Source organism: Zootermopsis nevadensis, unplaced genomic scaffold (genome assembly GCF_977971745.1).
Source record: "Zootermopsis nevadensis isolate Lab colony 2312 unplaced genomic scaffold, Znev_1.0 Znev_ptg000022l, whole genome shotgun sequence".
Lineage (NCBI taxonomy): Eukaryota > Metazoa > Arthropoda > Insecta > Blattodea > Termopsidae > Zootermopsis > Zootermopsis nevadensis.
Window position 1 is genome coordinate 18,708,408 of NW_028259154.1, and position 19,872 is coordinate 18,728,279.

The 19,872-nt window shown below is 34.1% G+C and overlaps 2 protein-coding genes across 4 annotated transcripts; one reads left to right on the plus strand and one right to left on the minus strand.

Annotated features, from left to right (window-relative positions):
- Window positions 1-1,346: 1,346 nt before the first annotated feature.
- Window positions 1,347-14,345, minus strand: LOC110834280 (uncharacterized). Of its 3 annotated transcripts, none has more exons than XM_022073257.2 (8): window positions 14,194-14,345; window positions 13,218-13,304; window positions 11,483-11,602; window positions 10,976-11,105; window positions 9,884-9,940; window positions 8,633-8,779; window positions 5,110-5,220; window positions 1,347-4,065 (listed from the first exon to the last, which is right to left on the minus strand). In XM_022073257.2, exons 2-8 carry the CDS (start codon window positions 13,275-13,277, stop codon window positions 2,342-2,344), a joined length of 2,349 nt encoding a protein of 782 aa, XP_021928949.1. In that variant the 5' UTR covers window positions 13,278-13,304; window positions 14,194-14,345; the 3' UTR covers window positions 1,347-2,341. The 3 variants fall into 3 exon arrangements, with proteins under 3 accessions (XP_021928949.1, XP_087209763.1, XP_021928951.1); XM_087353637.1 differs by having other exon boundaries at window positions 13,218-13,300; window positions 14,194-14,307; XM_022073259.2 differs by lacking the exon at window positions 5,110-5,220.
- Window positions 14,346-14,396: 51 nt separating this feature from the next.
- Window positions 14,397-19,087, plus strand: Vps2 (vacuolar protein sorting 2). Its single transcript, XM_022073260.1, has 5 exons — window positions 14,397-14,538; window positions 15,047-15,224; window positions 15,515-15,690; window positions 16,277-16,411; window positions 17,019-19,087. Exons 2-5 carry the CDS (start codon window positions 15,051-15,053, stop codon window positions 17,224-17,226), a joined length of 693 nt encoding a protein of 230 aa, XP_021928952.1. The 5' UTR covers window positions 14,397-14,538; window positions 15,047-15,050; the 3' UTR covers window positions 17,227-19,087.
- The last annotated feature ends 785 nt before the right edge of the window (window positions 19,088-19,872 follow it).

Consider the following 19,872-nt stretch of genomic DNA (forward strand, 5'->3'; position numbering starts at 1 on the left):
AGAAGAGTTTACTGCCTCTATCTTCAGAGTGATGAACTAAGCTCCTCTGAAATGTTGGTCAATATCTACAACACAGAAGACCATCATCTTCATACTTGTCACTGTGAGAACCTCAAATCTCAGCAAGAGTACTGGAAATCATTAAGCAAAACTCCTTCCTTTCAATACTGTCATCATATTTCTATGCATGTCCTCACATCTCACATGAAGTAACCTAAAATGAGACTCTTTCAACAAGTTTTTTAAACCAAAAAAAAAAAGTCACATAGCAAAACTATGAATTTGATGAATGGTCAAACATATGGCATAAGTTGCTTTACAAAAATGCTTTTATGGGAACATAAATTGTCATGCTACAAAATCCACTTCTTCAGCCAAACATTAGGCATTTTTGTCAAATAAGGCATCTTGAACATAACAAAACTTGATAGCAGAATGATTAGCTGACTTTTTCATAAAGAAATGAATGGAATAGTAGTGTTTAGGTGTAAGAACTGCCCCACCTAATATCCTTTGCCACTTTTAAGTTAAAATAAAACTTTAGAGTGTGTGTAACTAAACAGGCAATAATGAGTACACTGCAGGTAAACATTTATGCAAATAAAATTACAGAAGAACTGCCATTTAACTTTTATCAACCATGTGTCACACTAGCACACTACTAAACTATTAGCCTAGGAGATAAAATGTCAGCTGGCAGCTCCACACTACTAATTTAAATCCCTCATTTCCAGGTTAACGATTCTAAATTTAACATTCCCCTCATTCAAGTTAAACTTTTATGGTCTTTGTGTCCCCCTCCCCCATTACCTCAGAGTTTAATTTCATCCATGTAAGATTTTCTTTGGTTTAGATTTCAAATTCAACATGTCAGGAGAGTTCAAGAAATAAGATAGCTGTTCATGACAGGGTGTGATTAAGGTCTGAAAAACATTGGGGATGATTTCTAAAGCTAAATTTCGTAACATAACAAAAGAGAATATGCCTCTCTTGGGCAGCACACACTGTTACTACAAACTGAACGCTGTAACAAAACAGTTGAAAATGTCAGTTTATGAAGCAAAGAAACAGTTCAGCAGGTAAATGCACAATCAAAACTGCACCTGTGCATAAGAACCACTTTACCCAAGAATAAACCCTGGTACCCACTGTATAACATGTTGGGTGGGTCCTGACATACTCTGGATATTGTAGCAAATATAAAAATTTCTGCCCTATACCACAAACCAAATATTGATCATTTAGCTCATAGCTAATCACTTTACTGACTGAACTATTTCAGCTTTCAATGCTTCAGCATATCAAACTATTTAAAAACATAAGATAAAACAATAAACATAAAAAAATCCTAAATATAACAGTATTTATTGGTGTGCATGAAGAATCTCACTAACACAGAAAACAGAGCTCCATGAAGGAATGGATACTTCACAGGTACAACAGTTTCAATACCTAAATATTGATAAACAATTATGTTCTTCTCCCTGTCAAAATATACCATTCACTCTGAAGATGGCAAATGCAATGTTTGTAGAACAGAAAAATTGTCAACATTATCCCACAAAACAAGTTGTATATGTCAGTCCAATTTCAAACTTCAAAACCATTATATTGCTTCCTATTAATCATAGTACAACAATTTTAAACTTTAAAATCAATTAAATCTTGATTTTAAGAATTATTTCCACCATAACTTATCAGCGCTTTTCAAATATCCAGGAAATTTACAAATGACGTAATCCAGACAGGTGCATTTCTAAGAATATATACAATCCAAAATAAAGCACATCACATACATCACATAATAATCACTTCATAAAGTACTATTTACACAACAAAATTCATCAAAATAATTTTCTCATCTTTCTGTACATATTTACATATCACTCCTTCACTTTCCAACACAGTAAATTCATATCTCAAACATAATTTTCAATCAAAGGAACAGGACAACTGAGGCTGACATTATTCTTTACCTGAAGAGACAAATGTTATTAGCTGTTATGAACGAAATTCTTTGATTTGCACACTTTTCAAGACAACAGTTTATAAAAACATTATTCACAGTCAACATGTTAGAAAAGTAGAAAATAAAAAATGTCAATTATATATTGCTAATGCCACATGGTAGTCTCTATCTGTACCGATTTAAATCCTGACAAATAACAATTTTTCAAAGTCATCAATGACCTACACAGGGCACATCTCATATCCATGCTAAGATCAATACCTTGAAAATAATTTTTGTCATGCAGTTTTAAACAGTCCACACAGCCAACTGCTAGAAAACAAATCATGGCCTTTTGGTTTCTGTGCATTACATAAAAATTTAATTTTTTTATTAATCATCATTAAGCAAATCATCTATATCCTGCAATATATCCTCCCCAGCATCCAGTGTCATAGAATTGTCCTGGCCACTAGCCAACAACAACTCTTCATCAGTATCCATACCGTCCTGTTCAATTGGTAATATCGAAAGAGGTTTCACAGAACAAAGTTTACCTTTGGCACCAAATACGTAATCTGAGTTTTTTGTGTATGCCAATTTAAATTCTAATCTTTCACTTGGCTCTAATTTTGAGGACTGGGTAACATCTATCCTATCCCCAACAAGTTCATTAACAGAAGTGTCAAAATACTTGCCAGGAAGCACACAGGTAGTTGGTGAGTCTGTTGTGGTTCGCAATGAAACACCTGAATTCCGGGACACATTAGACCTACTAACATCAAATGGTGTGCTGGAATTTTCATCATAGTCAAAAGATCTTGTAACAGACATAGAATCAGGTTTAAAATTGTCCCCTGAAATATTTGTAAGGGGCTGTCTCAGCCGGTCACAATCAGATCCCTCAGTCCCCACACAAAATATACCATTAACTTTCAACAAATCTGTACATACAGTATTGTTAATATTCGGAGGCACTTCTACAGAAAGTTCAGAATTTTTTAACAAATCAGAAGTAAGTCTAATAACTCTGGAACTCTCAGAAGCTGCAACTGCAGTATTTATATCCCTCCTCAATTTTAACAGCTTTCTTGGTGCACCTTCACTGTCAGATTTAGATTCACTGACTTGCTCATGGAGGGTTCTTCTTACAAACCTACGCAATTTCTTGGGTGGACTTGAGGATTCTTTTTCATCTAAATTTGGTCCAGACTCCAATATATGCTTTCTTATAATCATAGGTTTCCTTTTCATGCCCTCACCTCCACTTTTAAGACAATCTTTTTCATTTTCTGTATTTGTACAAGAAAGTTTCTGAGACAAACAATCAAACACTATTGGTGAATGTGACCTCTTTGGGATACAAGTGGAAGTATTTTCAATTAGAGAATTCTTTTCTGCCCGGATCTGAGAAAGAGTTTTAATTACAATACTGCTTTTATAATTCTCTATTAAATTTTCACCTGTTCTTGTATCATCATATCCATCTCTTACACCTACCTCAATTTGCGATATGGGCTCTGTCAAAGCAACATCATTCTTTTCTGAACCCACTATTCTATTAAACAGAACTGTGCCCCCATCAACACATACACCTTCTTCTTCTTCAAAACTGTGACCCGGTGTAGATATTTTCTGCCTAATCTGAAACCTAGCATCTGAAGTGGTATTGTTGTTTGCTACATCAAATGGACTGCTAAACTGCTTCACACTTAAAGCACTATCTAGAATGTCCCTGCTTGAACTCACTGCAATATCTGTCTTCTTCTCCATGACAGAATAATTGCCTTCTTCTTGTTGTCGGTTTTTTCTTATTTCATCAAGAGTCATAACACGGAAGTCAAGATTAGTTTTGAGACTGTGGTAGGATTTCCTGGATAGAAACTTGGTTCGGAGATCACTATCTCCATCGCTGTCCCAACTTGAAGCTACAATGGTGGAGCCAACAGCTGTCTCAGGTTCCTGTTCGACAGGGGTGCTGTTGTAGGCATAGAAAGCAGCTGACTCAGCCTGAATACGCTCCAGCCTGATCTCCTCCAATGTTTTTACATGTATATTCGTCTTCTGTGGCAGCTTCTTAGTGGGGGTTGATGTAGGGACACTTTCATTGTCTGACTCTGCAAGAACACGCGCAGACAAGAAAGCGATTAGTCAAAACTGTAAGTAAAAATAAAATTTTACCAAACTGTTCTCTTCTAATTTTTGTTTCTCAATTAGTTTTACTTTGGAAATAGTTTAAATTCACTAAGAATTAATATTCATAAATTAAATTTCTATATTCTTGGAGTGCATTCTTGCAGATCAGCAACTCAGCAAACACACGCATACAACACATTTGTGGTGAGGTAAGTTTGTTTATTTGTCGGTTACGTTTCAAATGTATGGTAGTTCCCGCACAATGCAGAGATCTTACAGACAGATCTTCCTTCCACTCAAAAATAAATAAAATAAAATGTAGATATATATATATAACATATAAAAGAATGTATAAATCAACGATGACTTTCAAAACAATTAAATCTTTAAAAATATACCGAAGACATATCCACCTCTTATGGCCTTAAAACACATCAATAGTAACCAATAAGGTTATACTTCAGTTAATCAATAAGTTTCCAATATTCTGTATCCTGACCTTAAACATTTCCCAACCGTCAACACACAGGACTTAACATATGGCGTGTAAACTAATACACTTAAACAAGAAACCTACCACCTATTTTCTTCATTATCTTTGTATTTAACATTAATAGCTGCCATATTGATGACTATGTTCCAAGAAGCCTTTTTAACTGTCCAAAGTAACAAAGGGATGGTTTCTAAATAAACTTTCCTTTGTTAAGAGAAGTTTCAGAGTATCAGAGTCCATGCCCCAATATGCAGCTAAAGCTTTCAGTGAATTACAGTGAACCTATCCAGATTCAAGTGAATTGACCATATTTTAACTAATGTTCTTTGCTTCTGACAGCTTATCACCAATATCCACATCTTTGCAAATTCTATTCTAAACTTAAAAGTTCCTAGAATTTATAAATGGTGAATTTATTCTTAAGCAGTCAATCATTTATTGAACAAACAACAGGAACACAGGATAAAAAATTAATTTACTGAGTACTAGAAAGGAATGTGTTTCCTGTAATACACATAAATGCATAACTTACTGGTTCCTTGCCCACTTTCTTTGCAAAATATTAACGATTTATGATTCTTCTCCAAACTAATTTTGAAGTACTTTAGGGGGAAAAGTATATCACCGTCTTGTTTCTGAACTCCTAGATAACAATGGAGAAAACCACATAATTAATATTTGGCTATTATACACAATTTCAGAATAAGATTTTTTTAAAAAATTGTGTCACTGATGACTATTACAAGAAGGCTGCATCATGTCTTCCTAATTCAATGCTGATAATGACACAATACAAAAAATAATTCTGTCCTGACTCAAAAAATGAGAAGAGAGTAAATACCCTCTTTGCATACTTGTGGTATGCTTATAAATATGCAAAAACACAAGAAATACTCCTGCAGTTTAGCCTATTGTAATAGCGAAGTGACAAACATGATGTTTCCTCTCAGTACCAGACATGATTTTTTGTGTATTTCAGTCAATTACTGCTTTTAACATCAGGCAATAACATAAAGTATACAATGCATATAATCTTACATTAACACCATACATCAACAGCAACTGATATTTCATGAACATGCAAATTACAATCATATTTCAATGAATTATCAGTAAGTTAACTTCAAAATGTTCTTGTAGCTTTCTTTCATGCCCATTACTGGATTTTGGTGTGCCATTCCTTTCTTGAAATAAAAATAAAAACAAAACAGCAAGGAGTGACAAACACTTCCTTCTACACTGCTTCACGTAGCAGTATCGGCAACAGCAGCAGCAGCAGTAGAAGCAGTAGTAATAGCAGCAGCAATAACAAACCTTCATCGGCAACACTATTCCATAACGATTACCACTCTAACGCCCAATCCACTGTTCTCACTGTAAATCACTGGAAGTACCTCAGCTGAATACAATATAATTTAATATGTTTGGTATTAGATAATATCAAAACAAGTTTTCTTAACAATACAGCTGTGACAAAAATAATAATTAAATAATAACTTTCAGGCAACACACAGAATTTCAAGGACCAACAAACACACAAATGTGAGCAGAATTATGGAATTTCTGGCCCACAAAGATAGCCGCCAGTACGACGAGGGAGATGGATGTTATATATATATATTTATATATATACATATATATATACACACATACATACAAAGATAAGTTAGTCACCCTATCAACCAGCTGACATAAGTTAAGAGGTTTAACAGACCTTGGAAGACCAAGTCATTACTTCACCTGAAATACTTTTTCTGGTTGTCCACCATCTAGGTACTTAACATATTATACAAAATGAGATAGCTGCCATGGAGTTAGTTACTTAAGCACGCCCATGTTTACTTAGAACAAATCAACATATTTTAATATAAACTGGAAGTTCATTAACACAACAGAACATGAAAAGAACTGAATTGTTACTAGTTTGAAAAAATCAACGAATTACAGTAAAAAATCTAACTATGCACCAACTCCTGAACAGCCACCCCATCTTAAGAATAGTAGCATATTCTAGTGGTTCTTAACTTACGGTTAAGTAAACATGTGATGTGGTTACAATTAAGATAATATGACAATCAACACAAATTGTAACTATATCTTCTTCTCTCAGTAATCAGCTTTTCACAAAAACCAAACTATCTAGTACTGGCAGAACTTCATATCATGAAAACTGATTTATCAGCAATCCAGATTACAAATCATTTCAGCCAGAAAACTAGATCAGCCATCTAACATTCGCTTTTTTTTATAAATGCAAATACTGTATTTACAAACAACGCCATGTGCATACGACGCATATCAGTACATATCATATGAAATTTACACAATGCCTCAAACAATGTTAACTTAGTACAAATTTTACTAGCAGAAATACCAGTGTTGCTGCGCTTTTCTTTTCATTTCATCCTACCCATTTTCTTACTTTCAGTAGAGTTTAGAGATGTGCATGTCTCCGAAGACATACTTAAATAAAATAAATACTTTCATTTATTCACTGTGTTAAATTTGTATGAGAAATCTGTCATAAAGCCTAATACTCATATTAAAATGAGCTCCACTACATCTTCACATGACAAAGGCAAGAAGGTCGTAATGTACATAAGCAATGTCAATAATAAAAAGCTTAGACCTAGTCGTTGGATGCAGAAACATGGTATTCTCAGGTAAGTATATTTATATTATGGCATTTTTCAGGTTAACCTGAAACTGAGTATTTTGTTATGTTGGACAAGGTTCTTGAACATCAAAACAACATCAACAGTCTAGCAGACAAGTGGTTCAATCTACACATGAATGATGAGAACAAAACTGAAATGGTCAAACAGAGAATAACTACATAGGCTTTATAAGCATTTCATTACAATGACTTCAGATTTATCTTATAAGGGATATAAGTTCATTCTAACAGATAATAGTCTGACATAAATCCCAATGCAATGGTCGTGAAATCATATAACATATCAAAGTTAATGTGGAAAACTTGAAAATGTTAAAGTGTGCATCAAAGAATGAAAAAATATTTCAATCTCATCTCCCACTTCTACAGGTCAGCAGCACAAAATGCCATTTCCACAATGCAATTACAATCTGAATAAGTCAACATTTGATGTTACAAAAAATACAAATGCATTTTACTTCATATCTTCAAAATGTAGGGCAACAGCTACTCACAGCTAGCTGTGCACAAACCAGAACAAAATATGAGACTACAAAAATTCTTGCCTCAAAAAGCTATCAACACAAAACAATCAAACAAACAAAAAAACTGAAGCATGGGAACACAAAAACCTTCTAAATCGAAATAAAACCAGTGTTCCTGATACTGACAGCACTGAATTAGGATTATGGTCTCTTTAATTTCACTGGCAAGATATTGGTGTAACTAGCAAACACCATAATGCACTAGCATATTTAGAATAAACCATCACCTATCATGGTTCAACTTAAAAAAAAAATTAAGTAACTGCATGTAATTCAATGCCAGAACTTCAACATCTCTCATTGTGAGCACGCCCATGTAAAAATGTCATACGATTACCCTTTAGGGGCAGAAAACAGCACAAAACTGAAGACAGAAAAATGCTGTCCACATCATTTCTCACCAATCACAAAACATGCTTGTGTATGATTTCTTAAACTCTGATGAAAATCTTCCATGTTTACTTTGAACATTTATTTGGAGAACTACTACTGAAATTATAATATGATCCTACTCAGACCAACAAAACTGCGTTTTCAATTTGTTCCCCAATAATTTATCTACTGCAGCACCAAAGTGGTGTATTTCTCTCTAACACAAGTCATAAAATGTCCCCTAATTCCATCACTTAACATCCCCAAATATACTGTTTACATATTATCTGGAAAATTAATTAAGAATTTTGAAATTTCACAAGTGAAATAAGTTATCAACACTGAATGGCACCTCAATGAACCAAGTGCATCATGGATGAGACGAACACAATGGCTCTTGCCAGTTGACAGTAAAGAATGGAACTGTGCTACGTACAGATATACGTAGGAATAGGTTTCATGTGGCTAGTAAAGGCGCATACCTTCTTCAAAGTTGACGACAAGTGGATCGACAGGTGGACTGCCATAGCTCGTCTCACTGCTCTGACTTACACGACGAGGAACCACACGTGCGGTATCATTGTCACTGCTCCCTACACACTCTTCATACTGCACACTCTCAGCCATTACTACAAGTAACCACAATAACAGCAATGATGAATGTTTTTTGCTAACTTCACTGCACAATATCACACATCTCTTTTCAGTACAGCTTTCTTCAAATGAGTATGTTCCTTACATGTAAGATACCACAATATTAGTCAATATGTATGAGGGATTCCGTATTTCTTTTTTACTTCTTTATTTGTTCCTTGTATATATGAGCATGTTTTGTTTTAAATCATGCAATAGTAGTTGCTCTTTTTTTAAGAAAAATTATTCACATTAACTGTTCCTGTTCACCAGTTTTATTATGCAAGTTCTTGTTTGACAAAACAATTTCTTCTAAATGGGTACATTGTAACTACTATTTCTGGATTTCTTGTATGTCCATTTCAATCACCGACTTAAAAACACTTACAGAAACCTTGAAAAGTGATTCCACAAGCCCAAAACAAAACAACAGGCCTCATAAATAAAAGGAAGCTCTAGTTTAATTTGTTTACTCCAGATATCCTAAAATACCGTTAAACACAGTCATTTATTAGGTGACACACCACAGTCTCATGGTGAAGAGTATTAAGATGGCTGTCTTCTAGGATGTTGCACCATGTACTCCGATAGAAACTGACTGACATTTTGGAGGTGACTACTGCTTCCATCAGGGAGATGATGGAGAAGGCAGTAATCACCTCTGAAACATCAGTCAATTCTAACAGACTTCATGGTGCAACATCCTAGAAGACAGCCATCTTCAAGTATTTATTACAAATTGCATTTATCCTCCCTACAAGCTTTTGCTATTTTCAGCTGTCTCCAGCTCAGCTGGCATGAGGAAACAAACATAGATACAAATTAAATATGCTGTAAACAGTTGTATCTGGTGGTAGAACTGTGGCACATACTAAATAATAATACAATGGTAATGAATACCAATATTAAAATACCGTACAAGTTCCATTTTCCACACAGTAATTACATCTTCACTGCATACAAATATCCTCCATGTCATTGAAAAGCAGGAAAATTTCTGATATATTGGTTACATATCAAAAGAGTAACTAATAATTTACCCAAGACACAAAAAGAAAGAGAAGACTGTACCCTTACCCTAACCGTAATTTTAAGCATACCTGTTCGCCTAGGCCAATCAGATCTTTCCAGTGGTTTGCCGGCTCCTACACCTTCACCTGTGAAGACGGCAAAACGTATTAGCTCATTTATAGAATCAAAACAGACAATCACAATGTACATTTCTACAGCACACAACGCAGTATAATAAATTTAATTCACCATGAAGATTTCTGTCTTCTGGGTTGTTGCGCTGTGTAGTCTGTTAGATGTTTACCAACGTTTCAGAGGTCATGAATCACCCTGATGATGGAGGCAGTATGACCTCTGAAACATTGATAAACATCTACTAGACTACAAAGCCCAACAACCCAGAAGACAGAAATCTTCAAACTCACCGCTGTGAAAACCTCAAATCTTACTTAATTCACCATCTTCACATCTAACACCTTATTTTACTTCCAAATATTCTTGAAGCAACAAATAAACAGAACATCACTTAGCACAATTTACTTTACATGGTTTTCTCATTCTGAACGCTGGAATGCAGACTAAGAGAAACACTGGATTGATTTGTCAAAGGAATGTAAATTACCTGGATTAACATCTATACATTCAGGTACCTTCACTCTTGGGAATTTTTATGTAAAAATTCAATGTGAATTTGGACATCAATTACCACACAAGACTGCACCCACATAAAACTTTTATGTTTTTTTAATCAGCAATTTAAAGTCTTACGCATACATTAGTTAAACTTTCCAACATACTGAAATATAAACCTGATAAACTTTTATATTCACACCACAACTAAGATTACTCTTGAGATGCCTTGTATGATTTTAACTTGTCATCACCTTCATATTATAACAGAGTCATCGAGAAGTTAATGCTCATTAAGTTAGCCAAGAAATTCTCTGCCTTTTATAAATCTTAACACCCATTATCGTGTTCACAAAAGCATACATATTTAAATTATGTACTGGTACATCAACTATAAATACTGCTAACCCATTTACATTTGTTCAGGAAAATAATCTGATTCATGCACAAACAAACAGCAAATTAAAATAAACAATAAATTATACACAGAATAACTCAGAGCTACACAACATAAAACATATTTCCAACTCGACAAATTAACAGTCACTAACATTCTTTAGCTTTTTCCATGTCAGCTACTGTAGGTGGTTCCCGGGGATTCTTATGCTGAAATGAGCAGTGAGGTTTCCGACAACCGCCAGGCTGGTTCTCCCAGTAACAAGGAATCATCTTACGATTTTTCTGCAACAAGCAAACATTGAAACCAACATTTTTAAAATAAATTTTAGGTAATATTTTGATTCTGAAAAACATACAACTACAACCAGTACCTGATCTATGACAATAAAAATCAGTGGAAATTCATACTTAAAATATCAACATAAAGGCAGATATAAAAGTACATCTACCAAGTGATCAGAAATGGTACATTGTACACCAACATGCAGGTAACATTTCAATATCTTTCTTGCAAACTTCAGTAACTATCATTTTAATTTAATAAATATTTAAGTATATAAAAAAATTAAATTGTAACTAATGCACTTCTTGCCTTGTAAATATCATTCAATAAAATATTTGTGTGAGTAATCAGCAAAAAATTGAAACTTAATGCTTACTCTCAACTCCATATGTCGGAAGTTGCAATGTTGGTTGAGACACTTCCCTTGCTGCCAGAAGGAGCACACTGTTTCACAACCCAATGCCGAAGGCTCATGACGGAACATGCAACCATCACCCTATAACACACATTCATGCCTTCATAACAACTGATTCTTAGACAATTTAATGAAACTATGTTGAATACAGATTATGACTTCTGTTAAAGTCTATTCCACTTTGATTTCTGCCTGCATTGGCAATGGTGCATTCCTGATGGAGAACATACAATGTCACCTTTGCCACACAGAATGTTAGGATAACAATGATTAGGATGATGATGAAAATGGTTGGCAGAGGAATCTACAATCCCAAGATCATGGCAAGTCTGGAATTGCCTATATTCACACGTTTTACCGTTCATCAGATGTGATGGATGGGACAGGTAAACCAATAATATAACATACCAAAATAAATGACAAAGGAACAATGGCCTTAAATATACCCAACTTTGTGCTTCTATGAATATAGATATTATTAAAAATGAATGTATGGGACTTATACATATCCCACTGGGCTGCTGAAAGGTTAAAGATTTTTGGCACAAACCATGCATACTTTGGACTAAGCAGTAACATTTAAATTCACTAATTATGTACTATTTTATATGCTTGTTTTAATGCCCACTACAAACCAAAATATGAAAATTACTTAATAGAAATGGTATTTTATGCTCACAGTCCTGAAACTAACATAAACATAGCAATGGTATATCTAGAATTATTCCATTACTGGTGTAATGTTCATACACAGCCATTTGAAAATGGTACTACAAATCATTTTTAGTACTACAGTGAAAATATGAGCTTTTAAATGTATTTTGTTAGTGGTTTAGAAACAAAACCTTTTTAAATGTGCCTATCACTGTTATCAAACTCAACTGTAAAGGAAAATACATAAATTATGGAGTAAATAGACCACTAATATAAACTTATATATAATTGATGATATTTTCTATACCCTTACTTCATTTGATGAAGAACAAAATTCACAAAAGAAAAGGGGATATAATACCATATTTTAAAAAGATACCCTGTTAACAAGCCATTTTCTATCTTGCTCTTGCCCATTGTTTTAATATATGGCAACATCTGTAAATCCCAAATAGAAAGTTGACAGTGGAACCACGGTTCCGGAGAATTTGATGTAAATACGTCTATACGGAAAGGAAGTTTATATATTGGCTTTATTCTAAATATTTCCTTTATACATGCTTTACAATTGAGATAAATTTGTTTAAGACATTGCTTAATCAACTTGAATTAGTTATGCTTAAGATGGGTCTGTGGTAGCTGAATGTAATGTAAAGTAATGTAAGGTAATGTAGGGTAATGTAATGTAAGGTAAGGTAATGTAATGTAAGGTAAGGTAATGTAATAAAATGTTTAATAGGCAACAACAATGCAGAGTAAACAGATGACGTTTCCTAGGTAACCATTATTGTCGATTTGTTGATAAACAGATGAAGTTTCCTAGGTAACAATAATGCTGAGTAAACAATTGACGTTTGCTTTTTAACAATAATGCCTAGTAAATAATTGACGTTTCCAAGGTAACATAACAATGCAGTTACACTTTTTCCTTTCACTTTTTGCCGAATGACACTGACCCTAAAATATAGACGTATTTACGTCAAAAAATACTAATGAAATCAAACCACAACTCTCCCAACTGACCCAGTCAATTAATAGTTACCTTTAAGCAAGTTGAATAGTAATAGAAGTAGCAGTCATTATTTTTCCTGGGTGTATCCATGCTTTAATCTCTAAATTCAGGTTCTGCCTGGAAAAATACAAATAACAGGCAATGAAGAATTTGTAATAAAAGATCCAGTTTGAACAGTACAAATGAACCTCAGAATACTAACACAAACTAATAATGACACATGACAGCATACAATCCACCTACAAATTCCCATTCCCTTTCTACATGCAGTCTTTTGATTCCTCACTACAACGGAAAATTTATAAGTTAGGAACAGATCAAATATTTGTTCCATAAAACAACACTATTCACATGTGTTAAAAGTTCTGTTCTCAGAAACTACGCATTACTCATACAAACACCATTTGTGTTTTTATGATTTTCAAGAGAGGAATATCTAAGGCCTCCCAATAACAGAAAAACTATTAATTTCTCTGCATATAATAATAACAATTATCAACAACACACAAACTTCCAAAATAATAAATTTCTGCCTAGCATAGAGCTCCAAAGGTTTAATGTTTTTAACAAAATATGTTGACTTTGTAAATAATCCCACGTGTCACCCTAACAAAGTAATATTTGTGATCAAATCTATACTTTTTATCAGCAGGTAACCAGTAATTGCCAAACGAAAGTGAAAAGAATTAGAAACATGTCACATTTTGACCTACAAGGTCATGTCAAATTTGGGTCATCCTAAAACAACCATGTAACATAAAAGTATCTCATAAAACATTTCACGGCAATAACTTATAGCGTTACGAATGGCACAAATACACTACTATTATATACACACTTCAAACAAAATGTTGGGAAAAACTAGAAACAGAAATTCAGGGACCAAGCATATGTTGACGCGAGAGATATTAGGCCATCAACATATTATTACTAATGTCACCTGATGTAATGAAATGTAAAGATTTCATTTACTAGCTTTACGAATACCAATATTATTAAATCTTACGTGTATATTTTTTCTACCAGGCGTCTTCTCTAATCTTTCGGTTCCGGAATCCGGACTTAGGCTAAAGCTGTTTACCGGAAGCAATGTTATGAACGCGTTCTAGAATCGAGTTATAATATTAAAACACCATGCAACACAGCAATTTGTGCAGAAAGGCAGAGAGTAGCATTTTATCTGTGGTAGTTCTGTTGAAAAATATGACACACAGGTGCTAAAGGCACACTTCCTACGTCAAAACCATAGACAACCTATTATGTTGCAATACAGAGAACATAAAACAGAAAGTGTGAATCATTAGTAGGACATACGATATTAATCAACAAAGCGAATAATTATTTTGATAAGGTATTGTCTAATGGTTATATTAATGCTTTTTAACCTACCCAGTTAAAGATAATTTTGCATATTACGAACTATTAGTACTTGGTATACATGCTGTGATTGCAGTTTCCATGGCGTTTTAAACATCTCCTAAAGCCAAAATACATTTTATTTCTGCAATTTACCATTTTAAACGAAACAGTGATGTTAAGATATTATGTCAGGTTTTGCAAGTAATATAAAAGAGCAGTCATTAAAGAATGACAACAATTGTGAATGTTTTTTATGGTGATGTCCTTTTATTACAGTTGACAGCAGTACTTTACCACAACTTGATGAAGAATAAACTTTATAATGTTTAGTATATTACATTTATTCGTGTATCTGATTTAATCAAGATTTAGGTTTTTAACCCTTACATAAATACATTTTTTATGCAAGGCTAACAAGCATACCCTACTGTGTTGGGCACAGCAATTATTTTCTGTTCTAATTTGCTCAGAACATGTTTCTGAATTTATTTTTGTTCCAGTAAAATGCCTTTAGAATGGCTTTTTGGAAAACGTTTGACACCAGAGGAGTTATTGCGTAGAAACCAGCGTGCATTGAACAAGGCTATGAGAGATTTGGATCGAGAAAGAGCACGCATGGAACAACAAGAAAAGAAGATCATTACAGATATAAAGAAAATGGCTAAAGAAGGACAAATGGTTTGTAAACATACATATATGAAGTTATTCACAGAAGGCAAACATGTCACATAGAGTACCTGTTTAGAGTGGTCAAAAACAAGGGTATTTTTATCTCCTTGGTTTGTAATTTTATTCTGAATTGGGATTGAAACTTGTAACAAAGTTATGTATGCTAAAGTCAGTATTATAAAATGACAAACAAATTATATCACTTGTACTTAACCTTTGATTTACAGTTATATTATTTAAACATGAAACCTTACAGAATCTCTATCAGGAGTTAAACATATATCACTTTACTTTTCCAGGATGCTGTAAAAATAATGGCCAAGGACCTTGTAAGAACACGTCGATATGTTAAGAAATTTATGCTTATGAAAGCCAATATTCAAGCAGTTTCTCTTAAAATACAGACCCTCCGGTCACAAAATGCAATGGCACAAGCAATGAAAGGTGTAACAAAAGCTATGCAGAATATGAACAGGTAAATAAATTAGTATTATGACAGTTTTCTTTGTAACATGATTTTAAATGAATTAATGCTATTATTTTGTAAATGTTAACAAGAAGTTGTCTGACGGGTTTCGTGATGACTGACTTTTAAGGTCTGTGATTTTGATTTCATAATATTTAATTGATCATCCCCACTACATTTAATAATAGTACTTTGAAATAAGATCCTATTAGCCCCATTTCCTGGAAAGCTTTTAAAATTTTCATATGTTTGTTTCCATTACAAACTAAAGGTTAATGAAACAAAATCCTTTATCTGGCCAAGATATTCCTCTTTTATGAATGCTAAAGACTGTGAGTGCACTTTCTTTGAACCAGATGAATCTAATCCACATCCTTCACCCTATTCTTTCAAAATTCCTTTTCATATTATTCTCTTGTCTCTACCTAGATCTCCCAGACTATCTTTACCTTTCAGGTTTTGTGAGACAATTTCTTCATTTTTAACTTATCGGCCTAACAGTATCAGTTCAGGTGAACAAATAATGGGACTCCTCCTCATGTAGTTTTCAATGTTTGTAACTGAGGTTTTTGTTTTTGGTTTTGACCTGTATTAGGCAGTTGAACTTACCTCAGATTCAAAGAATTCTCCAAGAATTTGAAAAACAGTCAGAGATAATGGACATGAAAGAAGAAATGATGAATGATGCCATTGATGATGCAATGGAAGATGAAGGTGATGAAGAAGAAAGGTATTTATCTCCTTGCTGATATTTTTATTTGTATTTTTACTGTATAATACTGTTTTAATATTACTACACTTTTGCTTGACATCCATAAGTCTCATGAAATCAAAACTGCACATTGTAAAGTGCTGATAACCCCTGGTATAGTAGACAGTAAAAATGGAGTAGCTGCACCTAACACAGTACAGAGTAGTAAATTCAAATGACCCTTACAATGACTTAAACATTAAATTAAGTGGTATAACAGCTCATCTATTATTATCATAGTGAAATCTTGGAGGTTACAGTGGATGGGTATGTGGCTAAGACATGAGAGACAAAGCATGCACAGAGAAGTTTGGGGGAAACCTGATGGAATATATCCACTTGAAAAAATAAAGTGATGTGAAGGTAAAATTAAGTCATGTCAGATAGATGAACTAGCTCAGGACCTGTTCAGTAGCAGGCTCTGCTGTTAATAATTTTGAATATGTGAGTTCTGCTGTTAGTTAACAAAAGATGGAAGGAATAATTCTACATTAACAGTGGAATGCCGAAGTTACTCAAGAGCTTTTAACATTCTTCTGACTTCTACAATGATGACAGTGCAATTGTATTGGTTTCCATGTTTCAGTGATGCTGTTGTGTCACAAGTACTAGATGAACTTGGTCTTCAGCTCACAGACCAGTTGTCTGGCTTGCCACAAGCTGCTGGATCACTGGCAGCAAGTGGAGCAAAAGCACCAGCCATAGCTGCAGCAAACGGAGGAGTTGGTGCAGGAGCAATCAACGATGCAGATGCAGACCTCCAGGCCCGCCTTGACAACCTACGGAGGGAGTAGGACCAACAGGGTTCCCTACTAATGGACATCTCACTGGTTCCTTTGTTCAGTCCCATGGATGCAAAAGTAACAGAATTTTTCATTGATGTAAACCAGTTTTGACAAAAATCTTCAGTATTAAATTGGTTGAAAACAGGTTCAATATTTAAAAACATAATTGAAAAATATGGAGTTGCTAGGAGCTACAGGCACAGACTTTCTTATTAAACTTTTACCACAGATATTTATGTTTGTTCTCTCATGTTTAATATTGTTTGAACTGCTATTCTCATTATACCCCAAACAACCTGAAATGTTTCCCTTCTCTTGCTTAAAATATTTCAACCAACTACATGGAGTCAAGTCCTTGAGAAGCTGGAAATTGCTCATTAGGCTGTCAATAAATTCCACACTTCTTATGGAACCAAAAGGTTCATTATCGGGTTCATAGGAGCCTGCCATCAATCACTGTCCTACCCGAGTCTGATCACATTTTCATACGCAGGTTCCCTAAGATCCAGCTTAATATTATCTCATCATTGCCTTGGTCTTTACAATATTCCAGGGAAATGCGATTATACAGAGGAAAATTAGTTGCTCCTGTAAAGTCACTATTTTCATAGGTTTCCTTTTTAGATATTGTAATGAAGGCTTGATAACAGGGAGGACTGAACTACTGCATGTGCTCAAATTATCATCAGGTTTTCTTCATTCACTTTACAATTCAAAGTATCTGCCACAGATGACCCATCAATTTTGTTTAGCTTATAAATTATTTCAAAATATCCACCATATAATGGTAACAATGTAATTATTCTTTCTTTGCAAACCAGTGATAGAAGACGATTTGCATGCATGTCTTATATTACACTTCAGAATAGTGGGCAACCATATTTACTGTTACAATTGACTGTGGTAATTTTACCCAGTTTCAGTATGGCTGAATCCGAAACCACTATTGGACAATCCTGCATTCATCTCATCAAACCTCAAAGAGGCCACTTTCTTTCCACCAAAATTCCATATGCATTCATAACATCTCATTTTTCTGAAAACTTTCTCATTTAACAGAATTTTGAGTGGAACAAGACTGTTTTTGTAACCAACGGTTAATCTACAATACTTTGTTCCCAAGGAGAAACATTTTGTATCTTTTTAAGTGCAAATGTTCTCATCTCCTACTGTACATTGTAAGGACTTCAGTTCACTATGGGCCTCAATATTGCCATCATGGATCAGGAAGTATTTTCCAATCAGAGCCTTAAGCTCTGAATTGGGTTGCTTCTCGACACAAAGCTAATAATGATGTTGATATTATATATGAAAATTTGTTAGACAAATAGCAAAAGTAAATAATTATTCATAATTAGTTAATGTATGAAAGATTACAACTGTTATCTAGCAATAACTAGATACTGTTTAAATAATAAGTTCTTTTGCAACATAATGGAATATGGACAACACTATAGTGTGTGGATTGTAAACCTTTATTTTATGGTAATAATAATCTGTGGCGTAACGGTCCTCTGAGAGCCAAAGCCGACTAGCTGCCTGCTGGCCTCACGTTCACATGCCTAAACAGAGAATTTAGCTTCATATACTTCATATTATGGGTATGTGTGATGTTAGTTCATCTTCAATGTCCAGAACTAACTTTTATTAAAAGTCATAAAGTTGTGGGCAGTTTGGTTTTACCGTAACAAGAATCTGCAAACATTAACATATAAAATGTTCTGTTGTGGAATGGATTTATTAAATAAGAGTAATTTAACCTGTCTTTACATTTAATTGTGAAACAGTATATTTCACACCTTTATTTTGTAATATATGAACCTATAAAACAGTGTAGAATAAAGCTATAATATATATACTTGGACATTTATATACTGATGAGTGTTTTATATACATTGTTAGACTCCCACATAACAGCAATTATTTCCTTTTTTAACTTTTCAATAAATGCAGTGTTGCATATAGTTACACATGTGCGTGTAAGTTTCTCTTTTAAAGATAGACTTCATAGTACATCAGAGAAAGTCCTGGACCATTCAATTCCACATTAATACAGGCTGAAACATCATCAAGGCTGTGTAAATTTGGCTTGCAGACCACTTTAAATCCTCTGGTTAATCTGCATTCACACGGGAAAATTTTGGCCAAAATTCTGAATTTAATCAGACGTAACTGAATATTCATTGATGTGCATTCAGAGTTTGCTCCGCAGCACAGGCACACTGGTTGCCTGATTATGACTGCCTCAGCCAACCAACAATGCATTCATTGATAAATGGTTCATGTGCATTATGGCATCATGACTCCATGGCACTCCAGCTCAAAACCAGCAAATGAAGAATGAACAACACAATTACCAATCACGTGATTATTCCTGGTGCATGCATGCAAGGAAAAAGAATATTTGCAGAGTAGCAGAAGGGGAAATATCTTGTTGGTAAATATCACTTAACTGGATCAACACTTTGAGAAGCAGGAAAATTAGTGGTCCATGGAGATAAGAGAATACTAAACTTAAGACTTACATCACAGCCTTAAAAAAGTAAAGGTTTAAGGGCAGACTGACACTGAGACATGAAAAGTATCCATCATAACACACTATACCTCTGAAAACGAGGGAACCACACTAGTGCTGTCTTGTCATCTGCCATAGTA

Bases quoted from the DNA above. Each gene is read 5' to 3' on its own strand.
- LOC110834280 (XM_022073257.2), bottom strand. From the start codon at position 13,277: ATGGATACACCCAGGAAAAATAATGACTGCTACTTCTATTACTATTCA. The intron at 11,603-13,217 runs GTAACTATTAAT...TGTGTGTTATAG, and splicing joins ACTATTCAACTTGCTTAAAG to GGTGATGGTTGCATGTTCCG. The intron at 9,941-10,975 runs GTTAGTGACTGT...CCGTCTTCACAG, and splicing joins CATGGAAAAAGCTAAAGAAT to GTGAAGGTGTAGGAGCCGGC.
- Vps2 (XM_022073260.1), top strand. From the start codon at position 15,051: ATGCCTTTAGAATGGCTTTTTGGAAAACGTTTGACACCAGAGGAGTTA. The intron at 15,691-16,276 runs GTAAATAAATTA...GACCTGTATTAG, and splicing joins GCTATGCAGAATATGAACAG to GCAGTTGAACTTACCTCAGA. The intron at 16,412-17,018 runs GTATTTATCTCC...TCCATGTTTCAG, and splicing joins GAAGGTGATGAAGAAGAAAG to TGATGCTGTTGTGTCACAAG.